The 24559-nt window shown below is 38.9% G+C and overlaps 1 protein-coding gene across 7 annotated transcripts in view; it reads left to right on the plus strand.

Moving 5' to 3' along the window:
* Positions 1 to 24559, plus strand: part of MBNL1 (muscleblind like splicing regulator 1) — a 194375-nt gene that overhangs the window by 158388 nt on the left and 11428 nt on the right. For 5 of the 7 annotated variants that reach the window (XM_065410401.1, XM_065410400.1, XM_065410403.1 and 2 more), the window contains 4 exons: positions 6415 to 6447; positions 8748 to 8948; positions 15480 to 15737; positions 17834 to 17987. In XM_065410401.1, coding sequence (XP_065266473.1) covers positions 6415 to 6447; positions 8748 to 8948; positions 15480 to 15737; positions 17834 to 17987 — 646 coding nt within the window. The remainder of the gene's footprint in view (positions 1 to 6414; positions 6448 to 8747; positions 8949 to 15479; positions 15738 to 17833; positions 17988 to 24559) is intronic. The other 2 variants (XM_065410398.1, XM_065410399.1) reach the window with 1 other exon arrangement.

The raw sequence follows: 24559 nt of genomic DNA on the forward strand, positions 1-24559 counted from the left end.
TTTTTTCAAAAGCCATGTGCATTCAATATGTGCATGTACAATAGGGGGTTTTGATGCACCAGCGATATTGTCTGCAAATGGATGCCACTCTAATAATCTGGCCCTAAAATTGTTTAATGGTTTCCTGAGCATAATTGAAACAGATGTTATTACAGAGTATTGTAGGAAAAATATATATGATCCCATTTGACTCTGGTTCTTGTTGCCTTGTGTTCTGTTTACTAAAAATCAATAACAAATGATTTAACAAAAGCGAAATGAACTAACTTAGCGAAGAACCTGAAGTGAGGAAGTAAAGTGATAGGATCAATTCAAAAACCATACTTCTGTTTGACAAACATTTTAAATTATTTTTGATACCAGTAATGGCTGTGAATACTATAACTGGAAGAGATTAGAGAAAAAACATTTTCTCTTTTTTTTTTTCAGTTTATTTACTTCATTCTTTTGTCAGCCTTTATGTATAATCTATTTCCTCTGATATAATCAGTTTCCCCAAGGTGAAGAGATTTAAATCAAGGTAATTTAAATCATTTATATCACATGATTTTTAAAAATCATTGATTAAAATCAGGCTGAGGTTTTATAAAACTAATTTGAAAATTTGTGCTCTTGCAACTTCAGATTAAAATTTATAATAAACGAAATGTTCGATGATGGGGCCACTGCTAGTAAGGTATCTTATTGGAATTTTACAAATTGCAATAGTCAAAAATATTGAAAATGAATTGACTCTGAAAACACTTAAGAAAGTATATAACTTTATTCCCATCAATTTCATATGCTTAAAGTTAAATATGTGCATAAGTATTTAAAGCACCAGGAGCTAAAATTATAGTTTTTAATAAAACTTTTCTCAAAGTGCCATAGAATCTTTGTCACTTCAAAACAAAACTGCTTCAGTGCTATCAGTGAAACATTATTTAGATTTTCTGTACATTAACAGTTATTGTGAACTTTTTATACACACAGGCCAGCATTTTCAAAATAGCAGACTTAAATTGGACTCCTAAACCCACATTTAGGCAATTAAGTGTGGATTTTCAAAAGCACCTAGGTGACACAGGAGCACAAGTTTCATTGACTTCAAACTAAAAACTCTGATGGAGGAGTATATCCTGGTCGAAGCACTTCAGCTTTCTTGACTGGTGGAAGTTCAGTATCTTGGAAGGTGGTGTAGGTTACAAATATAGCATAGACTATTGCTTATCAGTTTTGTGTTTGAGTTTGTGTTGTTCTCACAACAAGGATGTTAATGAGACCCTGGACTTGTCTTTTTCAGCACAGATGAGCATTTAAGTATGAAAAACATTTAAATAAAAAAGTAGGAAGATCGGTAGAGCCCTGCAAATCCACGGATATCTACTTTCTATCCGTGGCCCTTTTTTTGTGGATTGGATGTGGATACGAGTTTTGTATCTGTGCAGGGCTCGAAAGATGGGATCATAAAACCACAAAAATTGGCAGGGGATTTAGGGACAGATACTGAAATTTCATTTATGAAATGACTAGATTTCAAGTTGATGCACCTCTTCAGTGTACTAAAACAAAATTAAAATACCACATCAGCTTAACATTCCCGATCTTAAATTCCTGAGCCTTCCAATTCAGCCTCTTCTCTCACTTCTGCTTATTTGCATTTTCTAGAAACTTTTGCTGCCTGATGGATAGAGCTGGGCAGTAAATTGTTTCTGACAGTTCAGAATGTCTTCCAGTTCTCCACACCCCACAATTGCCAATAACCTGGTAGTTGTTAGAGCATTCACCTAGGACGTGGAAGACCTATGTTCAAATCCCTCCGCTAAATCAGGTAGAGTACGGATTTGAACTCAGGTCTCCTCCAACCCTGGTGAGTGCCTTAGCCCCCAGGCTATTGGCTACTCCAGAATGGATAAAGGCTTGCATGTGTGTTTTCACTCTCTCTTATATATTTTGACCAGAAATTCCCATACAGGATCCGAGAGAGCTTTCTTGATGAAAGTTTCAAATCTGGAACGTTCCCAAGATCAATTGCAGAATCAGCATAGTCTGACCAAAAAAAAATCTTTTGTCAAAAAATTCCTGACCAGCTCTACTCCTGAATTTCTGAAAAGTATAATAAACATGAAAGAGATATTCTGAAAATACTGTCACTTTAACACCCTTCCCCATCCTAATGCAAAATGCACACATCTATGGAGAGCGCTCAGAGCTAGCAGAGGGTCAGAAGCAACGGTTCAACAGTGCTGAAGCATTGTCTGTCCAATAGCAGTATTTATGCATTGCTACCCCTCTACTGGTGGCAAAGAGAAAGGTAACTTCAAATCTGCATTTGGGCATATGTCAACTTTTAATAGTTTTTCTTGGCAGGCAGGGAGGTGGGTAGGATTGAGCCAGTGAGCAGGTGACCACATCCATCGGGCTTGAGAACTTGAATCCTGCACAGGATAGTTCCAGGCCCTGATCTAATGCAAACATTTTGGAGAGTGGGAAAGAGAAGAGGGGATATAAGCTTCTCCAAGCCCTAAGCAGTGTTTATCCTGAGCCTCTGAGTCCATGTCCTCTGTTTCTTCATTGTGTTGATGGCCAGTCCCTAAAGCTTACGTAACATTTGAGGGAAGTCTAGCAGGATAAAATACAACAGGCTCGGTCCCACTTCAGGAAAAACAACATTTTAAGGTGGCAAAATTCTTCTTGTGTTTAAGCCATAGAATCATAGAATCATAGAATCATAGAATATCAGGGTTGGAAGGGACCTCAGGAGGTCATCTAGTCCAACCCCCTGCTCAAAGCAGGACCAGTTCCCAAACAATCCCAGTTCCCTCAGCCTCTCCTCATAAGTCATGCGCTCCAGACCCCTAATCATTTTTGTTGCCCTCCGCTGGACTCTTTCCAATTTTTCCATGTTAGAGTATAATCCAGGAAGCTACCTATTTTTGTACTCTGAATGTCAAGATGGTCCGCGGTACATAGGATAGTTTTAGAACACTAACAGGGTCACATAGCTGAGGAGAAATCCAGGACACAGTCATCCAAGGTGGGTCATCATGGGTGGGGGGAGGAGTTTAGCTACTGTAAAATTCATGTCCTACAGATAATCATATCTGTGCAAAGTGAGTAAAAAGTATTATTAAAATTAGTGTCTAGAAGCTCCAGGCAGGATTGAAATCCCATTTTGATAGACACTGTACAGATACATAACGTGACACAATCCTTGCCCTGAGGCACTTACAGTCTAACTATGGGTACGTCTATACTACCCACCGGATCGGCGGGTAGTGTTCGATGAATCATGGATCGATTTATCGCGTCTCGTCTAGACGCAATAAATCGATCCCCAAATCGATGCCCGTACTTCACCTCGTCAGGAGGAGTAAGCGGAGTCGACAGGGGAGCCGTGGCGGTTGACTCGCCACCGTGAGGACGGCCAGGTAAGTCGAACTAAGATACTTCGACTTTAGCTAAGCGAATAGCGTAGCTGAAGTTGCGTATCTTAGTTCGAACCCCCCTGCTAGTGTAGCCCAGGCCTATGCGTAAAACACTGCTGTTTTGACTTGCTTACATTTTACATGGGTAAAGTATGTGACTACACAAGGCTCAACACAGTGGAGAGTCAGAAAGAACCACATCTGCAAACCCCACAGATATATACTAATTCTTCTTTCAGCCTTCTCAGGACATCCTCCTTGTACTTATCAGGATTGCCTAAAATTCTTAAATTAGTGATTTGTGCTTGTGAACCAGGCAGAGCCTCTAGCCCGTGAGTGCTACCAGTGCTGGGAACAAATTTTGCTTCCAGTGAAGTTTCAGTGGGAGCAAGTTTGTGCTGCCAACACCCTGATATTGTGTATGGACCCGAGGGTCCACTGCTTATACACTGCCAGAAAGTTGTGTCCCTTGATTTGACTATAATTGTCAGCCAACAGTGTATTCTATAAAGCTGCCTGGGAATTTATTCTAAGCTGTGAAACAGGGTGAAGTTTTGATCGTGGATCTCTCTTTCATTGATGTAGCCACAAGGGAAGTCTTCAGCAGAATGTGCCAGCACCTTTACTTGCGGAGGCTTGTGGATTAAAGAAATCCCCTTTTTGTTGTTAAAGTAATAACTTAATATTGCAGGCACAGGTAGCAGCTACTGAAAGCTATATTATAAATTGCCTGTCTCATAACTTTCTCAGATTCCTTTTTTATGAAAATTGCCATGTTTGGTTTCATTGCGGAGGTGTTGGGGTTTTTTGTTTTGTTTTTATGTTGACAAGTGATCCAGTTCAGCCCATTCTGAATTATTCTAGCTTGAGAACACATTTCATATGTGTTCTGATCAAAACTGGCCATTTTGTATGTGTATATTAGAAGGTTTCTGAACTCTTTATTAACACGGGTTAAGGACATGTTTATTAAGGGTCATTGTACTAAAGCCTGTAACATTTGCAAGCTGAATAGGGTTCAAGGAACCCAGTGAGTTGCAGGCAGCTTTATTGGAGCGTGTTGGATTGCAAATGAGTTTATCGTATCTACAGATCCTGGAATGTATTGGCATAAACAAACTCAAGTCAAATAGTTCTATGTTTTATTTATTTACTTTTGCTTTGAGGATCCAAGGAAATTAAATGTAAACATAAAAAAATAGAAATAATTTAGTACCAAGGTTGGAAAAATTAAGCTCTCAAAAGTCATGAAATTCCCAAAGTAAAGGTTATTCATACAATGTTAATGCAGCCTCATTATCCGGCTTCACCAGAAGGAGGGCAGGAGACACTGGATGTGGTTTAATTAGGCCGCAACTTTATTATTAACTGTCTGGGGGTACCCAATAGATAAAAGTTTTACAGTGCAGATGACTCCATGATCATTTCAATAGCTACCCAGGGGCTTCTGTCCGCCCACCCTCCCCGTCCATCCTGCTCCCCAGCCAACCAGCTGCTGGGACCTTATCCTCCCCCCCCACCTTGATTGAGGGTGAAGAGAAGGGTGGCTGGCTCCCTACTATTGAAGCCAAGAACCCGCAATGTTTCCGTTCCTTTAACAAACACCTCCTTTTAAATCCCTTACCAAATCATTTATCTGATCATTATATTCCTTCCCTACACGCCCACCCAGCTTGCACCTATGTACTTTCCCTGCTCTTCCAGCCCCCTGGGGGGAGGGGGAGAAGATGAGTCAACATCCTCATGCTGACCTGATCTGTGTCTGCAGCAACTTCCGTGCCTCTGCCCTTAAAGAGGTACACAACTTCCCCTGACAGGCTAGACAACGGCCCCCCGGCTTGAGGTGCGGTGCGGTCATTGTCAGATTTTGAAACATGTTGTGTGTGCAAATAGTTGCAGGAAATATTTTGTCCCTGCTATTATTTGTATGAACAATTTCTGTTGTTTGAAGATCTATCTACATGACATATAGGCACAATGAGGTGTTTAGATATCTGGGCAAAATTGCTGTTTGAAGCCACAAAATTAGATGCATAAAGAGAGAGACCCAGTTCTGCCTGAAAATCAAGTCTTCCTGTTTTCCTTGTTCACTGTAAACCTTAATGTATTTACTGTTTGCTTTTAATGTTAAGATATATGGGATATGTAATGAGACCAATTTATCCTTGTGGGTGGAGCTGGTTGGAAATTTTTTGTCGAAATGTTTTTTCATTGAAAAATGCCATTTTCATCAGACTGAAATATTTTGAAAAAAGTGTCTATTGTGATGAAAATTCCCATAGAACAAATTTTCAAAATAAAAAGAAACTTTGGGGAAATTTTTCATTTTGAAAAATTTCAAAATTTCAGTTTTGAATTTCATATTTTTTTAATTTAATTTTTTTTCATTTTTATATAATGTTTATGATTTTACATTATTTCACGACCAGTCCATAGTACTCTGTGTCAAAGTGTCAAACTGTTTCAGTGCAACACAAACAGCAGACAATGAAGGAAGAGCTCTGTGTAAGCTCGAAATCTTGTCTTTCTCCAACAGAAGTTGGTCCAGTAAAAGCTATGACCTCACACACCTTCTCTGTCTAATATCCTCAGACCAACATGGCTACAACAACACTGCATAGTATTATGTCCACTTTACAGATGAGAAAATTAAGGCATATCATGATAAACCAGTGGCTTCCACAATAGCACACAATGAGTCAGTAGCAGAGATGGGAATAAACTATAGGAGTCCCAACTCCCATTCCTCTGCTCTGACAAACTATATAACCTCCTTGCCCACAAACCCCTCTTCTGACTTACTCTGGATTGCACTAAATCCTTGTATAAAGGATTTAATGAAATGTTCTCAGCAATAGAAGCTGAAGCTTTGTGGGAACCCAAGGAGTTTCCTTGACTTGCTGTGAAGCATTTAGAAATGTTTTGCCTCTACCTTGTATCCCCTTCCCTCAATTTGTTTAATTACAGAATGTGAATTAATATTTTATTTCCATTTATTTTGGCACAGTTACAAAATGTCAACTTTTTCAAAGAAGTTATGGTTTGTATATTTTTTTACCTTGTTTCTGTATCATACTATCAGATACTGTTTATGTTGATCAACCATATCATAGTTTATTTACCTTGTTTAATCAGAAACAATTAGTACCAGGTTTTGTTGGATATATTTCCTATATTAACTACACATAAAGTTTACGGAAATATTGTGGTAGAAAGGAATGAATAAACTGAAATCTCAGGGACCTGAAGAAAATAGTTATTATAAGTAATACACACTTATTCTTTGGAGAAATCTTTGGAGAAACTTAGATGTTAGGCTTAGTTTTTAGAGTAGAAAAATGGACAAATATCTCTTTGCATGATGATATATATATATATATAATCTTCTGTGTGTGCAGTTCTCAGGTGTAACAAAAATGCGCTCAGCTCATCTAGGTAGCAAAGGTGGCTTAACACCATCTTTACCCTACTTCATCATGAGGCCAGCTAAGAGATAATTTAGCCTTGGTGTAACTGAGAGCAGTCTCATGGATGCTGTAAGTTATGCCTACTCTTAATGGTTCTCTGGGGCTCCTGCACTGTCTGAGAATTGCTCCCATCTTAATGTATAGAGCTGGATTTACACACCACCTGGGAATTCCCCAATCCAGGGGAAATGCTGTGCTGCCTGCTTATCGCAGCTTTAAGTCACCTTTGCACCACAAGAGTGCAAAGGGACCTTAGGCTGGGTCAGTATAATTAATTATTAATCTGATACAACAAATGTATACAGCACTTTGCAAAGTACCTGTAAGACAAGGTTCAGAATGATTTGAGGCTGCTTTTGTAAAATCAGCTGCACTTCTCATTGCAGTATATTCCTAATTATCTAAATAGAAAATGAATAGAAAACATATTATTTACCCTATAGTTGGTATATTGAGCTGAAGGAGGGACTCTTCTAGCCATACATTGCTATCCATATAGTCACAGCACTAACTGGCCAATCCTGTTGCTTGATCTCTTTTACTAATTTTTCCATCTACTAACAGTATATTAATGAAAAGTACACTGTACATTAGATGGAATTTGTCAAAAGGAAATTAATCTGCTGCTACTTACACTAAATTTGCCTGATTCTCTTCTCATTGACATTGATGAAGATCCAGAAACTTCAGAGGATTTACTTCCAGTTTACACCACCGTGCTTTGTAAATGGTCTTTGTATATATTGTCCCCTTGTCCAATGTTTAAAATGATATTTTTGGCTCCTGGCTTGCTAAGCACTTGAGTCACTTCTTAGAGAATACAAAAACATATCCTTGTGTAGCGTACCCGGCTAAGAGAAACCACAATCGAGAAAGAGAAAGGGAGATCCGTTAGGCTTTTAGGTACATATTCATTTGTAGCCTAAGAATACAGGTTTGAAGAGAGCTTTCATGATGCATTTACCAGCTATTCTACTCAGATATCAAAAGTACGGACTCTGGGTTAAATTCTGCTGTCAGTTATACTGATGGAGCAATTCCTTTGAATTCAGTGGAGCAGTAGAGTTACTTCAGTTTTACACCAGTGTAACAGCACAGAATTTGGTCTTATAGTTGAGCTTCTGGACCCTTTTAAGTTCTCCTCGCAATGGATGAACTTGAAGGAGCCTATGAAGGCTTCAGTTGTTGGCTTCAATATCTAAGGCACTGAGATTGTTCGTTTATTTCCTACTGAATATCTGGATGGGCAACCTGCTTAGTTTTACCAAAAAGAATTGTTGTTGCTGTTATATTCTGATCTTGGACCTCTTTTACGCTGGTGTAATTCCACTGCCTCACTACCTATTTACAGTAGGGAAAATAAAAGGAGAATCTATGTCGGTGCTGTTTAACAATGACTGAATGTAAGGATGCCTTTTCTCACCCACTGAGATTCCTTTCTCATTTGTGGATGTTTGTACACACTTCAAACGTGCACATGAGGGTATCTGACATCACAGTTGTAAGATGCTTTTCTTACACGGCCATGTGGGAGTGCTGACTTGTGGCCAGGCTGCTGAAGGGGTGATAGAGTCAAAGGTCAGTCGTACTATTGTCACATGTCATATGCATGTCAGAATTACCCTTTACAGACAAAATGAGTGGGGAACTTAAAATTGAATTCCCTCTTAATGGAATTTTTACTAAATGAGTATATTAAGATTCCATATATCTGCTGTATATTCCTTAATGTTTTGTTTGTATTAATAACAAAAATACACTGCTATCATGGGTAAAAAGACAGCCAGAACCAGCCACTTTAGAGTATATGGTAGAACTTAATATATTGACTAGTATAAACATTAAATAGTTGTTTCTTCTTTTTTTTTTTCAGCCAATGTTTTCAGTTGCACCAAGTTTAGCCACTAATGCATCAGCAGCCTTTAATCCCTACCTGGGGCCTGTCTCCCCAGGCTTGGTCCCAGCAGAGATCTTACCAACTGCACCGATGCTGGTTGCAGGGAATCCTGGTGTCCCCGTTCCCGCAGCTGCTGCTGCTGCTGCACAGAAATTAATGAGGACGGACAGACTGGAGGTAGGAAGTAATATGCTTTATTTCCTATTATTAATCTTATGCATTAGTCTCCTGCATCTTCAATTCTGTGCTTGTGAAGGAAACTAACTAAGCACATAAATTACAATCCAGACCAGGGATGTGCACAAGGCCGGGGGGGGGGGGGTGGCCCTGGGGCTGTGGTGGGTGAGAGAGAGAGAGAGATCCTCCCGGCCCTGGGGTCGCGGCAAGGGGAAGCAAGCTCCTCCAGTCCCTGGGTCGCGGCAGGAACTGACGGCTCCTCCAGCACTGAGCCCACACTCAGTGGGGTCACAGAGTGTGCTCCTCCAAAAGTGGTCAAATTTAAATTCCTGTGCATGCCTCTGATCCAGGCAGTTAATACGATGTCTTGATAAAAGCCTCTGAACAGATTGTGACATGACCTTCATGCTATAACTTCATAACACATACACTTTTCTCACTAAAACAAAAGCAAATAGGTACCACTCAAACCTTTTAAGATTTGCTAAACCAAACACAAGAGTAGCAGCACCTAAGAACTATGTAAATGGGTGTGATGGATAGATATTGATAGTCAGGACTTGGTATAATGATACTTTAGCTACCTGTATAAGAGATCTTCTTCAGCTTCTAGCTGATTTCCTTTCTGGGTATATACTGCTTGAATTCCCTCAGAGGCCTCCTGTTTATCTTTTGCTACAGCCCTAATAAATTCTATTCCTCTGTAGCTGTTCTTCTCCCTTGCCCTGAATCTTTTCTTATCTAAAATGCCTGACAATGTTTTCGACACCTTATGATGTCTGTGGCAACACAGGCCGTGAGCCAGCACTGTGCTGCAGACTGTCAAAATATGCTGAAAGATGGCTTTCCACTTAACTGTAGTTATCAGCATAGTCTGCAGGCTGGTGTTTATAATCCCAAATTGCACAGACTTGATATTTATAATTAAATGTTTAGAAAGGTTAAAAGACCATGTTAGCAACATATCATTTGCTTTGTTGTTCTGTTTCATGCTTTTAATAGGGTATTCAGATACTATGGTCCTCCCCTAAAAAGGCAACATTTAGCCGTAGTTATCACTCAATAATATCTGTAACCCCAATTGTTTCCTATGTTGTGTAGTAACTTTGACAAATGAGAACTTTTTAGTACCAATTTCTACATTAGTTTATAGATAAAAAAATAAATCTGTAACTCCCAATCCTGCAAACCCTTAATCACATGATAGATCTGTAATCACACAGGTAGTAACCTTTAAATTAAGAGAGACTGATGTTCATGTAAGTTAAAATTTGGGGAGTAGATCCTCAGCTGCTGTAAATCAATTTACACCAGTTTTGGATCTGGCCCTTCAATAACAGTACTTGGAATAAATGTGAGAGGTAAAAATGATGATTGCCATTCCAAACATTTTAAAATAAAGTAATTCATAACTTTCGTGCTTTTCTGCCATTTTTGGGACCTGCATCTGGAGGAGATCTGTCTCCTTATATGGAAATTAATTCCCTTCCCCAAACTCATCTCATGATTGCCAAATTGCAATTTAGAAAGTTGCAAGTTAGAAGCAATGTAGAATATCATCCGGAGTGTCATCACGCTCTGAACATTTCCCAAGCTTGTCTGAACTATAATAAGAGTTTAGATCACCACAGTTTCCTCTTTTGAAAGATCACTTCACTTCCCCTTTTGGAGACTTATTTCTTTTCTTTGTTTAGGGGGGAGAGTTTTCAGAAACCCAGTCAGATCACTGGTGTAGCAATTTTAGACCTATTCGTGCATTGTTGACTCTTCAGTTACTTCCAAAACATCAAGGAAGGTTTTCTTTTGATGACTTTTACATCACAGTGGATACTTGCCAAGGATGAATTAAGACCAATGAAGATAGGTAAATAAACAGGGACCTAAAATGAATCTCAGAGAAGAGAGTGCTGCCATGGCAATTATTTTGGGATCTCCTTCAGAGTGCTGGCTAAGATCTGCTGATCTACTTGGTTGTGTCATAAGCATGCTGCACTCTTTTCACATTCAGGGAGTTCCAGAAGGCATGGTGCCTTAATGGCACAATGTGACCCATAACATATAGGAAGCTGCTGAAATTTGGAGCTAAAGTCAGTGGATCTTCAAAATGGAGCATTTGGTCAAAATGTGTTTGTTAACGTTTTTATGAGATTTTTGTTTAAAAACATTAGCAAAGTGACAAACCAAATTCTTCTACAACAGAGTGCTGTTCTCCTCCCAGAACACCGAATGGCATTAACCACAGTCTGAACTAAGAGACATTTTCAAAATTTAAAAAGCCCCAGAAAGCATCTGAAAGCAATAAACTTTAAAAAATGGCCAAGCAGGTTTCCTTTGAACTTTGAATGAAAAAAGAAAAAGGAAAGAAAAGTTACAGCCAAGTTACAAACTCCTGGAAATAGGCATTGGGACTTAAGAAATTTCTCATTTGTCGCAAGTTTCCTGATGGAAAATATTAATTGTTTGAGAACTTGTCCTGGATAGGTCTTCACTTTGACCTGAGAAAACTTTCACAACAGAGGAGAGAGCAGAGCTTCTTTCCCTCTGATAACATTCACTTGTGAAGTAACACCACCATACTGATGGCCCTTCTCAAAAGTTACATGGATGTTGGTGTTTCAGGGAGTCCTCTTGGGAACCCTGGACAGTCACATGGATTACTCACATTTCAGCCACATCCCCCATATTCAGTGGCACAAAACAGGAGAATCCTGTTCTGAAGCAATGGCCATTTGAACCAGAGCTTTTACCTCTGTCCCTGCTCAGTTCTTCACAGGTCCCCACTCATTCCCTGCCGTTGGAGCTTGCAAGAAATAATCCTCTACCCCTCGCTTCAAGTCTACTCTCTGCCTTCCTGTTCACGGATTCTTCTCCACCTTTGCTGTCTGTTACAAATAACAGCATTACGGCCTGCTTCAGCAAAGCATTTAATTTTTATACGCTCAATTTAGTGGAAGTAAATTCCTTACCAGCTTTTGCTAAAGTGAAATAAGAGTGTCTACAACATAAGGGTGTTGGCTGCATCAATTTAACTAAACAGTTTTTAAACTGATTTAGTTAAATTGCTACAATTTTCTTGTGCCGCCAAGCCCCTAGTTACATGTCTGTATTAAATCAGCCCAGAGATACTTAGGAGTTTTTGTGCTGTCTGCTTGCAGTGGAGCTACTGCTGCGTTGATCTGAGTGGAGAGATGTGGTGAAGTTCAGAATGAGAAAGCAGAATGGAGGAGAAATGCCTGGAGGTGTCCCTGCCTTCTCAGACTGATTAGACAATTCTGATATGCCACAGTTTGTTCTGTTGGATTCAGGGAGCCATTTGTACAAAGGAGACTAGCTATTTGTGTTAAATGGAAAATAGGATGTTGCTAGTAATTCTGCTACCTCTGCTATTTTCACTGCTCCTGAGAGCAAACAGTCAGTCTGCTAGTTAAGCCAGTTTTCTGTCCTTCCAGTGGATTTGTTGAGACATTTCAAGACAGTGTTCTTTTTTTATCCAGGTGCTTCCCATCTTTGGATATTTTTGTTTTGTTTTGACTGTGATTCAGACTATATCTGAGTTCACTTAGTGGTTCCTCTACAATTATATACTAACCTTCCCTTCTCTCCTTCACAAAAACAGAAACTATTCTTATGGAATCTGATTTATTCTTCTTGTAGAATGTAAGGACATGAACTTATTTTGGTCTGGCTTCTAGAATATCTAGCTTTTGCATGTGAACACTCAGTGGGCAAATCTTTCCTAGTTAGCACCTTATTGACTATAAAAATGCTCTGCTGACTTGTAAATCTTGACATGTCTTTGATCCTACTCAATGAAAAAATGTGCTTTATCTGTACGGCATGTACCTGGCTGTTCTTTAAGTGAATTTCTTAATATCATTTGAAATTGTATGATTATAGACAGGTTTCAGAGTGGTTCATGGCTTAGCTCTCTGCCCTTGGCATTGTCCAGTAAAAAAAAGAAAAAAAAGATGGGATTTTGGGGTCAAAACTTGAAAATTATTTGTTCTGTTTTCAATTTTAAAAGTATATTTTCAGAAGTGATGTACTACATTGTTCATTAAGTTAACACACATGCTCTGGGAAGCTTAAATTAAGCATGTTCTATAACTAAAAGCTTTTATTCCTTTGATTACATTCATAAAAGGAAATTAAAACTATCTGGTTTTAAGACAGCTATAGAACACAACTGTATGCAATCCATAGGAGTCCTTGAATCAATGTGAATATCCCTGCAATAAAGCTGATGATTGTTACTAGTAAAAGGATCAACTTGAAATGTTTTGGAGGTTTTGTTTGGTTCAGCTAATCATGCAGAAGTTTGGATGTTTAGCTAGATTTAACCATACCAGTCAGTCTGGAAATCAAGATGGAGATTTCATGAGATTAAATTTTCCCAGGAGATTTCCAATATATCATACATTTAGCTGAAAATACCTTGAGTAGAAGCCTGCCCCTCTCTGTATTTCTGCTTCTGGGCCTGGCAGAAATCAGGAAGTAGAAAAGAACATGAAACAGAAAAGGGAAAAGTAAGGAAAGAGTTGACTGAACTTTTCTGAATTTCAAAAAAGTTTGTTTGGTTTCAGTGTGGATCATTTCAAAATTTATCCAAACATTGCAGATCTGGCTGAATTGATGCATCGGACTCCTTTGAGCTGCTGCTTCTTATCTGAGAGAGAAAGAGAATTTTCTCATGACACAGTGTTTTTTATTGCCAGAAAAATGTAACCCAGAGATCATTGTAGATTTTAAGGGCATAGGTACCTGGGAGATCTAGCATAGCTGTCACAGTGAAAAAATACAGTATTTTTTACATTTAAAACGTGCTGTAGGTTGGTAAAGTCGCTACTCAGTGTAAAGAAGCAAACAAAGGGAAACTATTAGATATGGCCTGACAGCATCACTTTGGTAGAATAACCGCCTAAATATGAACATAAAGATAAAGAGAGTCTCATTTGTGGCCTTGACTATGGAAATATGCGAGATGCATGGATGGGCAAATCTGCCCCCAAATGGAGGACTTTCCAAATACCTCTGCGACCATGGCCAGACAAAATGTATGCTCCGAGCTGGCAAACTCACAATAGTGCTGCTATCACCCTCTAATAGAGCCACTTGCTCAGTTTCATGAGCTGTAGGTATGAGTCTTAGATGTCATCTGATTGAGGTTTTAAGGAGTACAGAGAGTTGAAGTGTAGCCGGAGAGCTAGTGTAGATGAAAACCAAAGAACACTATTTGCGTTGTTGTAAGGATCAGAACCAGACTTCCTCAGGAAATGCTAATGTTCCAAACTCGTTGGCACCCACCTTATAAGAAAATTTTATCTGTTATATTAGTTTCGTTCAGTGTGCAAGTTTACCTGCTTGTGAACCTTTGCATTTTCTAAAGCCTTTTGGAAGTTAATAGGTAAAACTCATTGCTGTGATTATTATTGGTCATGATTTGTAAAGAGCTGACAATAAAACTAAAGTTTGAATGTAGTTCCCTTAAATTTAGGATTTGCAAAGTTAGTGAGAAATAAGCCCAACGTTTTGATGCAATAAATGAGAGGAGGTTACCACTTAGAGAAGTTACTGTTCTATTAGTGGGGGTTGTACATCCAGTGAGGGATTTTCGTAGTTTTTGGCATCCAATGGAAGTTTTTGTAATTGGAACAACTAGTTAGGGTGTCCGTTCTCCTGTGCCAAAAGGAATATCTGGATTTCTGGTTCTTTAAGCTTTTGTTTTGATTGTCGGCGAGACCTCTGAATGCTTTGGTTGCACCTGTATTGTTTTTTCTAATGATTACCTACCTACTCTTAATCCTACATGGGATAAAAAAGGGGGTTGGTTAGCTGAAAGACTGTGGAACATGAGGGAGGTTCAGAAAAAACAGACTATAGGTTGTTGTGTGTTTTCAGTTGCCCTCTTGTGTTAAAAGGATGGAATAGCTGAGAGACTTCATTAAATGCTGTATTTCTATTGATGCTCATTGCTGACATAGCTCTATGTAAATATATATAAATGATAGAGGTAATAGTATGTAATGCATTGAAGCCAAAAATGTAGCTTGTGGGATTGCTCTCAAAGGATTAGGAAGGTCATTTTGACAATAATTGTACATGTTTAGCTTAATAAAACAATCCTTAACAAATAGTTCACTTTAGAAATGTGTTTTACAGTGAAGTAGTTGGCTTATTGTTTCAATTATCATTCAAGATTAACGTCATAAACACATTTTTTCAAAACTAGTACACGTTGATGAATTGGACCAAATGTAGCCAATTATAGAAATCAATGGATTTGGACTCTCTGGGCTTGATTCACCTTTACTCAGACTCTTTTATACCACATTGGCAGTATAAAGGGACCTCTAAAGTGAGTTCAATATGCCAAACTTCAAGGCCGCTTTGCGCTACCAGTTTTTGTTTTTGAAAGAGTTCCCTGAGAATGCCGACTATATTTTACACCTTCTCTGTGATCACTTTTCTCAAGTCAACAATGTTGTGTGATACCCAGGCACATTAACTGGTTTTCATTTAATGATGCTGCAGGTATGTCGAGAGTATCAGCGTGGCAATTGTAATAGAGGAGAAAATGATTGCCGGTTTGCTCATCCTGCTGACAGTGCAATGATCGATACCAACGACAACACAGTTACTGTCTGCATGGATTACATCAAAGGGAGGTGTTCACGGGAAAAGTGCAAATATTTTCACCCTCCTGCACATTTGCAAGCCAAGATCAAGGCTGCCCAGTACCAGGTCAACCAAGCTGCAGCTGCCCAAGCAGCAGCTACTGCAGCTGCCATGGTGAGTCCAGAAGACACCTTCAAAATGTAACATTGATGATAAAAAATGATTAATTTATTAACTATTCTTGCTGAAAATATGTTTGTTCAGGTATCCCATTCACTACACAGTGTAATGAGCTTTTAGAGCATGTGATGCCAGATCTACTCTTAAATAGTTTCAGACTTAAAATATTTTACTAATTTTTGGCAGGTGATGTATACAGGGGTGTGTGTGTGTGTGTGCGTGTGTGTGTATGTATACATACATGTGTGTACTTATATGTAGACTCAAAATATGTATCTATCTATTTATATAGATAGATATAGATAGTGTGTGTGTGTGTGTGTGTGTATATTGCTATAAATCTCCATTTATAGGGAACATTATTTCTGTCTTTAAGTATATCCATATAAATTACCATTAATGGTATTCCTGTTTCTACACTAAACTTCGTTTTCCTCTTCTTTAATCTTGGGGGTTTTTTTTACCACCAGTAATATGCTTTAAAATTACTTAATTTAAAAATAAGATCTGAAACTACTTAAGAGTAGGTTTTCAAGCAAATAGACTGTAACATTATTTGAGGGAGATTTAATCATATTTTGTTCATCTTAAATATTATGGTGTGGATGAATAATTGCACAATTAGGGATGCTTGAATATGGCAATTACATGGAGTAGGAAAACATTTGAAGGTATTAGAAATTAATACAAACAGGCTATTTGCTAAAATGTATTCTTAAAGTAAATTTTTAATGTGATCTAAAACTGATTTTAATGGGTCCAGTCTTTGTTCTTTGCTTAGCTGTTAATATTGTCCTATATTTTTACATAACTACATGATGTGACCATTAAAATACTACTTCATGTAAAACATGGTTTGATATCCATAGCATAGTACAATAAACATGAGAGAGGCCTTTTTCTATGTTTGTTTATGGATACTTGAGCAAAAATACAGAAGGCAGACTCTCTTTCTCTCTCCTTTCACTCTTTTCTGTTAGATTATCTTGTTTGTAATTAACTACATAGAGGTTGTATCCTCACAATAACAACTTAGTAGTGCCTTTATTGTGCATGCTTAGTCTTGTTATTCGTTGTATATGGCATTCCGATGATTTGTTTTTTATTTGTTTTTTCTCACCTACCCAAAAATGCACTGCTGCCCCCATGATGCACCTCTGCTTGCTGTTTATGTTAATGCGCTTGAACCCCACTGGCCCATTGCCATCATGTGCTCGCTGCCTGCTAATTAAGACTCAGTCGGCTGTCAAATCACTGAAGCGACCCCTCGAGGCAACCTTTGACCTGGTACTATGACCTTTCACCTTTTAGCTTGGCATGTAGCTTTATTGTAGATACACTTTTTTTTTTATTAATTTGTAAAATATTGAAATACAATGGAAAACTGAGTGTGGTTTCCTGTTCCAATTAGTGGGAAAGAATACAATATACACATAAATGTATATGCCAAACAAATGTTCCTAAAGCGCAGCAGCCCACATTCAGTTTACCCACCTTTTAGAATGTTGTAAATGAAGTACTTTGAGGACATTAAAAAAGTATTTATTACTGTATTTTTATGTATCTGTTTGCTTGGCATGGCTTAGTGATATTCTTATGTAGATTTAACATTTGTAATGCAATGTTAAAGTACCAGCATGCTTTGGTACATTTTTGCATGTCTAGTTAGACTTTGGGAACTGTGGGTATAATTTTTAATATTATCTTATCTGTTTCATTCACTCTGTGAGATTACTATTAACATTGCTTTTATTTGTCAATCCTCATGGAGCTAGCAGTGCAGCTTTCTTTTTTCCCAATATTGTTGCTTCTTACTGAAAACCTGAAGCTTTATACAATATTTTAGCACATTACTATAATATAGAGCTCCAATACATTTACTTATACTACTTTATTGTTAGACTAAAGTAATGCTTCCTTTTAAAGCTATTACCTTGCCTTTTACTTGGTAGTTAAGTCTGCTCTGGTGCTTGCTTGCTCATGGATAAACATGGTGCTGCCTGACTCTTTTTTGCCTTCTACTGATTTTTCTTTTTCTTTTTCTTTTTTCGGACTGGACTTTATTTTTTTTATACTCATCCACCGTTCAGGGAATTCCTCAAGCTGTACTTCCCCCATTACCAAAGAGGCCTGCGCTTGAAAAAACCAATGGTGCCACCGCAGTCTTTAATACTGGTATTTTCCAATACCAACAAGCTCTTGCCAACATGCAGTTACAACAGCATGCAGCCTTCCTCCCACCAGGTAAGTATCTCTTTAGTTTTTGTAGAGCAAAGTATGCCACAAAATTAGTGCTCAGCATTTGTAATAAACTTCTAAAGGTATCTGTATTGATAGTCATTGATATACGCACAGTTGTAGTAGGATGGTTTTTGCTTAGACTGACGAAAGGAAGTCTAGGAATTAAGGTGTTCGTGATCAGGTAGGGATCTTGTAGAATGCTGTTTCTGTGTATGCTTGTCTTGGAAGCTGGGTAGATGTTCTCCAATCTAATATGAAAATCAATATTTTGGAAGCACATGATCTATCATTTCAAAACAGATTCTGAAATCTGTTCTCTTCTTTCTCTTTTTCCTAATTAATACTTTATTACACATCTATTGAGCTATTTTGTATTATTCCTTTTTGCTGTAAGACCCCTTTGCCTTAACTTATTTAGCAACAGTACTTCTGAACCATATCACTTTGTAAAGGGTGAGGTTTTGAATTTTACTTAGTGATCATGAAATGCAGTTAGATGGCATTACAGCTAAACTAATATGGAAGCACACTGAAAGTGTACCTATAAAAGAAATCAGGGGATCAGACACCAAACATTTTCTATTAATTTCAATGTGAGCAAGATAGAACCCTCAGTTGTTTTTAGTCAAGAATGATAAAATGATACCTAATATTTTAGTTTGATTGTTGCAGAGCCCAAACCTGCACTCATTACTTCTAAAGAAATCTCGCTGCAGTCAATTTTTGTTGCATAAAGTCTGCAGGATTGGATCTATCATAAGTTTGTATCACTACTTGCTTCATAAAAATCCATATTTCCACTTTGTTTAAAACTCTGCTATAATTTTTTTAGTTAAATTGTGAAAGTCAAATTTTAACTGCAAAGAACTGGCATTTTAAAAAATGTAGGTAACAAAAATGAGAACACTGGCTATCAGAAACAGAAAAATCATTTCCTAACCATTTTGACGTGTTTCAGCCACATCAGCATGATTGACTCTTACCGCTCCATTTTTGGTGGTGTGGTCTGTCATTCAATCAACATGTATACATGTAATCTACATATATGGACCAGCTACTTGACATGAGGTATAACTTCTCTGGAGCCACTGAAGCCCATTTGACATCTAGGGTCTGATTCAAAGCCCATTGAAGTCAATGGAAAGACCGGGAAAGACATTGATTCCAGTGGTCTTTGGATTAGGCCTCTAATGCACATATTTAAAAGAGACATTTAAAATATATTTACATAGTAGACAATCACAGTCCATCCTGCAGGCTTTACATATTTTAAAAGCTCCCCTGATCTTGGTTAGTGCTGTGCATCTCTGGTAAGGAGCCCCTCAGCTTCCCTTAAATCAATGGGGGTTTGGCACCTTGGCACTTTCAGCCCCCACAGAATCGGGCCCATTACCATCAGGATCATTAATGTCATTTGTATAAATAAAAATGCAATTGCATCACATAACTGACAGGGAATGTCAGTAATTAAATGGGGCCTTTCTCGGTCCTTGCTCAGGCAACTTCATATTGAAGTCAGTGGGCATTTGGCCTAAGTAAGAACTTCAGGACTCACTGAAACTCCATTGGGACTCTGGAATCTGCATTCAGAGGGGACAGGCTAACAGTTTCAGGATTTAGCCTGCACAGGCTATTGTACCAATTCTGCTTTTCATTTTTTTAATAAAAATTACCATTAAGGGGCAGACTAGCACCCTTTTTAGTTTTCCATTGATCTGATGCCTTCACAGAAACTTTAAAACAACATTATTTCCCACTAAAATAACACTTTTTGCTTTTCTTTTTGGCCCCCAGTTTTTATGGAGTTAAAATTAGTTTAATTCTTGTTTGTGCATCATTATCATTAGTGAGGTAAGCACAGCTGTGGAAATAGTACTTTTCAATCAATTTCCAACGGAACCAGGAAGGGAACTTACAGCATATTTTTGGGAGGTTCACACAACAGTCCCAGTCCTGAGAGGTGTTGAATGCTCTCAAGCCCATTGTCTTGACTTCACATGGAGTTGAGAGATGCCCGGCACCTCCCAAAAGGCACTTGCCACATTTCAAGATTTAATGGGAGTCGAAGGGGCTCAGCACCATTCAGGATCATGCCCCAAAGAGTAATGACTGGGTTTTTTTTTTAATTTCTTGATGAAATTCACCAGAGAGAAGAGGCCCCAGAGGGCAAGACTCTCCCCAGGACTTGTACATTAAGGATGTATGTGGTCTGGAGGCCCTTAGATGGGCCCTCTCATCTGGGCTGAATTTCATATTCGGCAACAATGTTGGATTTGTGTTTCAAACATACCTAGACATCCCCTCCACATTCTAGAGCTCAGATTCAGCTGTCTTGCATGGAAAGGTGCATGGAGGGAAAAAAGGGGATACATGTAGTACCTAAATCTCCAGGTGCCTCCAAGCCCTGTCATGGTTAGAGCTGCGCCCAGACTCCTGTGGGACAGGGTCTGTTGGGGGTGCGATCAGAGCATTTTAGCATACATCCCTTGTGTCTCACACAGATAACTACCCCTACCTTCACAGGCTTTGGAAAGTGCATGCTGGAATGGCAGCTCTGCCACCCTTTAAACAGGTGCCGCACATGCTTCCCCTCAGGCCTGGCCAGTGTGAAGGATGAGGCCAAGATCTTATTGCTCTCCAGCCTTTTGTCAGTAGTTGACACCAGTGGTACTAATAAGGAGCAGTGGTGATGCTCCCTGTGAAAAGAACAAGAGGGTGAAGGTTCCTGGTGCTCCCTCACTTTCACTTAGGCACAGAGCAACTCACAATCTAGTCCTTAATCTGTACCTGTTTAAAGTGCAATAGGCCAGAATCCAGCTGTAATAATTAGGGCCCTACCAAATTCACAGCCATGAAAAACGCATCACAAACCGTGAAATCTGGTCTTTTGTGTGCTTTTACCCTACACTATACAGATTTCATGGGGGAGACCAGTTTTCTCAAATTGGGGGTCCTAACCCAAAAGGGAGTTGCAGGGGGGGAGGGGGGTCGCAAGGTTATTTTAAGGGGGCCACAGTATTGCCACCGTTTGCAATTGCGGAGGCAGGAGAGCGGCAGCTGGTAGCCCGCCAGCAGAAGTGAAGAAGTAAGGGTGGTAATACCATATCATGCCATCCTTATTTCTGTGCTGATGCTGGCGGTGGCTCTGCCTTCAGAGCTGGGCTCCCAGCCAGCAGCCACCGCTCTCCAGCTGCCCAGCTCTGAAGGCAGTGCCACTGCCAGCAGCAGCGCAAAAGTAAGGATAGCAGTACCGCAAACCCCCCTATTCCTCCTCCTCTGGGAACTAATTTTGCTCCCCTTGAAATATTAATGGGAGCAGGATCAGGCTCTGTAACACTAATTCTTCATTCGGATTGAAGCACTCGTGTTCTCTACTGATAATCTGGTCTATGTGGTGCTTTCTAGATTTAATTGAATAAAAAAGTGGGTGAAACAGCAAATCAGGAGTAGGAAATATATATAATGAGGAAAAGGAACTGCTTAAAATCCCAGTGAAAACAGAGTATTCATCAAAATTACTGTATTCTCTCTAGACATAATTTATCTGAGAAATTATAATCAGTTAAATTAACACATGATTGAAATCAAATGCTGCCTTGTGCTGCAAAGCCAAGGAACATTTGAACTAGCAAATTCACTATTTATACATTCTTATTAGTAAATCAAAGCTTTTGAAGTCAAGATTAATATTAAGGTCATAGCAAAAATGATTTTTATTATTGGCAAGTGGGTCCTACTGCATTATGTCTTCATATTTGCAAGTTATTGCACCCTAGCTAGTATTTTCATTGCTGCCTTATGTTCATTTGCTGCAAACCCCTCTCAAAACTGTGTGTACTGGTTATAACATTAATGATGATGATAACTCAAACTAAAATTTAAGGTGAAAGCTTTACAGATATATTTCAGAGAATCATTACAAAAAGCTAACTCTTGTTTTCAGCATGTAGACTTAATTATGCATGGAATGATGTAATATACTAGGTATAATAAAATATGTAAAACATAATAAATAGGGCATTTGTACATGTCTAATAACATAGAGTGGCACAGCTTTCAGTTATACTCATGCAACCTCATTGACATCATGGAGGTTGTGTGGGTGTAATTGAGAGCAATGTGTTTAGCACATAGTTTGTAGTGCAGGGCCAAATATTTGGCCACATATTCACTCCCACAAGTAGTTCCATTGACTTCAGTAGCAATTCACCTGTGAGTAAAGCAAGCAGGATGAGGCCTTTCCTTTAAATAGCCCTCCTTTTAAAGATCTTTCATGAATAATTACATTCTTTTTTGTTTAATAGAAAGAATAAAATAATTAGAAGGATTAATGATGCCATTTCTCCAATAACCTTAAATGTGTCTTCTAGTAATAACAGGCATTAACTTCCATCTTATCCCCCAGCATTAATTATATTAATAACTATTTTATTTCTCCAAAAGACCATGGCTTTGGCATTGTGCAAGCCGGTGCAACATGGCTTATAAATCTATGCACCACATAGCACAAGCTAGGAAGATAACATGCATCACCATTCAGGCACAATACTTTCCTTTTGTTATTGCCATATTGTATCCAGGTAATAGTGTGCAGTGGTGTTGTAGCCGTGTTGGTCCCAGGACATTACAGACAAGGTGGGTGAGGTAATTTATTTTACTGGACCAACTTCTGTTGGTGACAGAGACAAGCTTGTGAGCTTACGCAGAGCTGAAGAAGAGCTCTGTGTCAGCTCGAAAGCCTGTGTCTCTCCCACCAACAGAAGTTGGTCCAATAAAAGATATTACCTCACCCACCTTGTTGCTCTAAGGTAATAGTATAGCTCCTACAGACAGTGTCATTCAGAGTCTGTTTCCAGTTTCATATGATGGCCATTTTCAGGACTTCATTATTTAATTTATTTTAATTCATATCAGAGTAAATTTATCTTAACAATATGATTAAATAGGGAAGAAAGTCTTTTTAAAAAACTTTCAGTATGATGGAACATGAAGAATTGGGCCCTTTGTTTATAATGCTATAATTTTTAAGCTTCAGGTAGGAAACAAAAAACATGCAAATACTGATTTCTCAATATGGAGCTAGCTAAAGTAAATGAGATTGCCAAAGTACTGGAATTTGAAAACTGGCAGTTGGGCATGCCTAAAAATGCAGTGCTTCTATTGACATTGATGTCTCTTTGGAGAATTCATTTCTTATTAATTAATTATTATACCTCTACCCCGATATAATGCGACCCGATATAACACAAATTCGGATATAACGCGGTAAAGCAGCACTCCGGGGGGGGGGGGAGGGGCTGCGCACTCTGGCGGATCAAAGCAAGTTCGATATACCGCGGTTTCACCTATAATGCAGTAAGATTTTTTGGCTCCCGAGAACAGCGTTATATCGGGATAGAGATGTATTTATATAGCACAAAGAGAGTGACAGGCTACAAGATTCTTTCTCAACTGAACAATTATCTAAGTACTGTTGATGTTCTACTAAGGTCAATGGGCCCACAGACCCAACAACATATGGTCAGTAAAAGTGTGTTCTTCAGTGTAGAAACAGTGCCAGTCAAGTATGCTTAGCTTGTGCTGGGGGCTATGTGGGAGACCTGCACTTTTTATCCTATATTTAAAATACAAAATAAATAATGTGAGGAAAATCAGAGTTAAAGCTGACACTTCATCTTCAGCTTACCCCACAGTGTCTACATATTGTAAATAATACTGTATGCAAAATTACCACTGCCCTTACTACAGCTGGGCAAAAATTTAGCAAAAAATGCAGATTCGGGTTGACCAAAACATTTCATGAATTTGCCAAATTGTTTCAGTTGTTAAAAAAGAAAAAATCAAAATGTTTGTTTAAAAGCTCAAAATCAAAATAAAATGCTTCATTTCAAACAAAGCATGTCATTGGACCCAAGATGAATTATTTTTTTATTTTTTGGAACTGCCAGTGAACTGAGAAACCATTTCTTCACACAATCCTAGTCCTAACACCTATGCAGTACCAAGACACATGAGATTCCTCTAGAGGGGTTGGAGGAATAAAGGACACAAGACTAACCGTGGGTCGAACCATCCCTTCCTATGGGAAAACCCACACAAGGTAGCCCTGAGTGGAAACTCCATGCGGATCCATCCCCTCATGTAGTCCTTCTCCCCTATTATTCAGCTGGCCTGCTACAAATGTGGTGGATACTCAGAAGAACTGCTGGGGGGCAGGGCCATCTGCACAGATTCCCTGCCCTTCCACACCAGCTCTGGCCCCTGGCAGGCCCCCCACAACTGTCCCTGGCCCCATCTCTTCCTGGGACAGCTGCAGAAAAGAGAACGTTTCCCTTAGCCTGCTCCAACTCTCAACCTGCGCACTCTCTGCTTCCTTCCTCAGCAGCATCAGAGACTGACGGGTTTAGGCAGGGAGAACTCAGTGTGGAGGATCCCCTGTGCATATGGATTGGAGAACGGGTGAAACAATCCCACTCCTTCATTCTTTATTATCCTGCATATCTCCATATAATCTTAGTGCTAGGATTAACATAATTTTGGGTGTTGGTTTACCCTGAGAGTGTTAAAGATAAATA

The sequence above is a fragment of the Emys orbicularis genome, chromosome 9 (assembly GCF_028017835.1).
Source record: "Emys orbicularis isolate rEmyOrb1 chromosome 9, rEmyOrb1.hap1, whole genome shotgun sequence".
Classification (NCBI taxonomy): Eukaryota; Metazoa; Chordata; order Testudines; family Emydidae; genus Emys; species Emys orbicularis.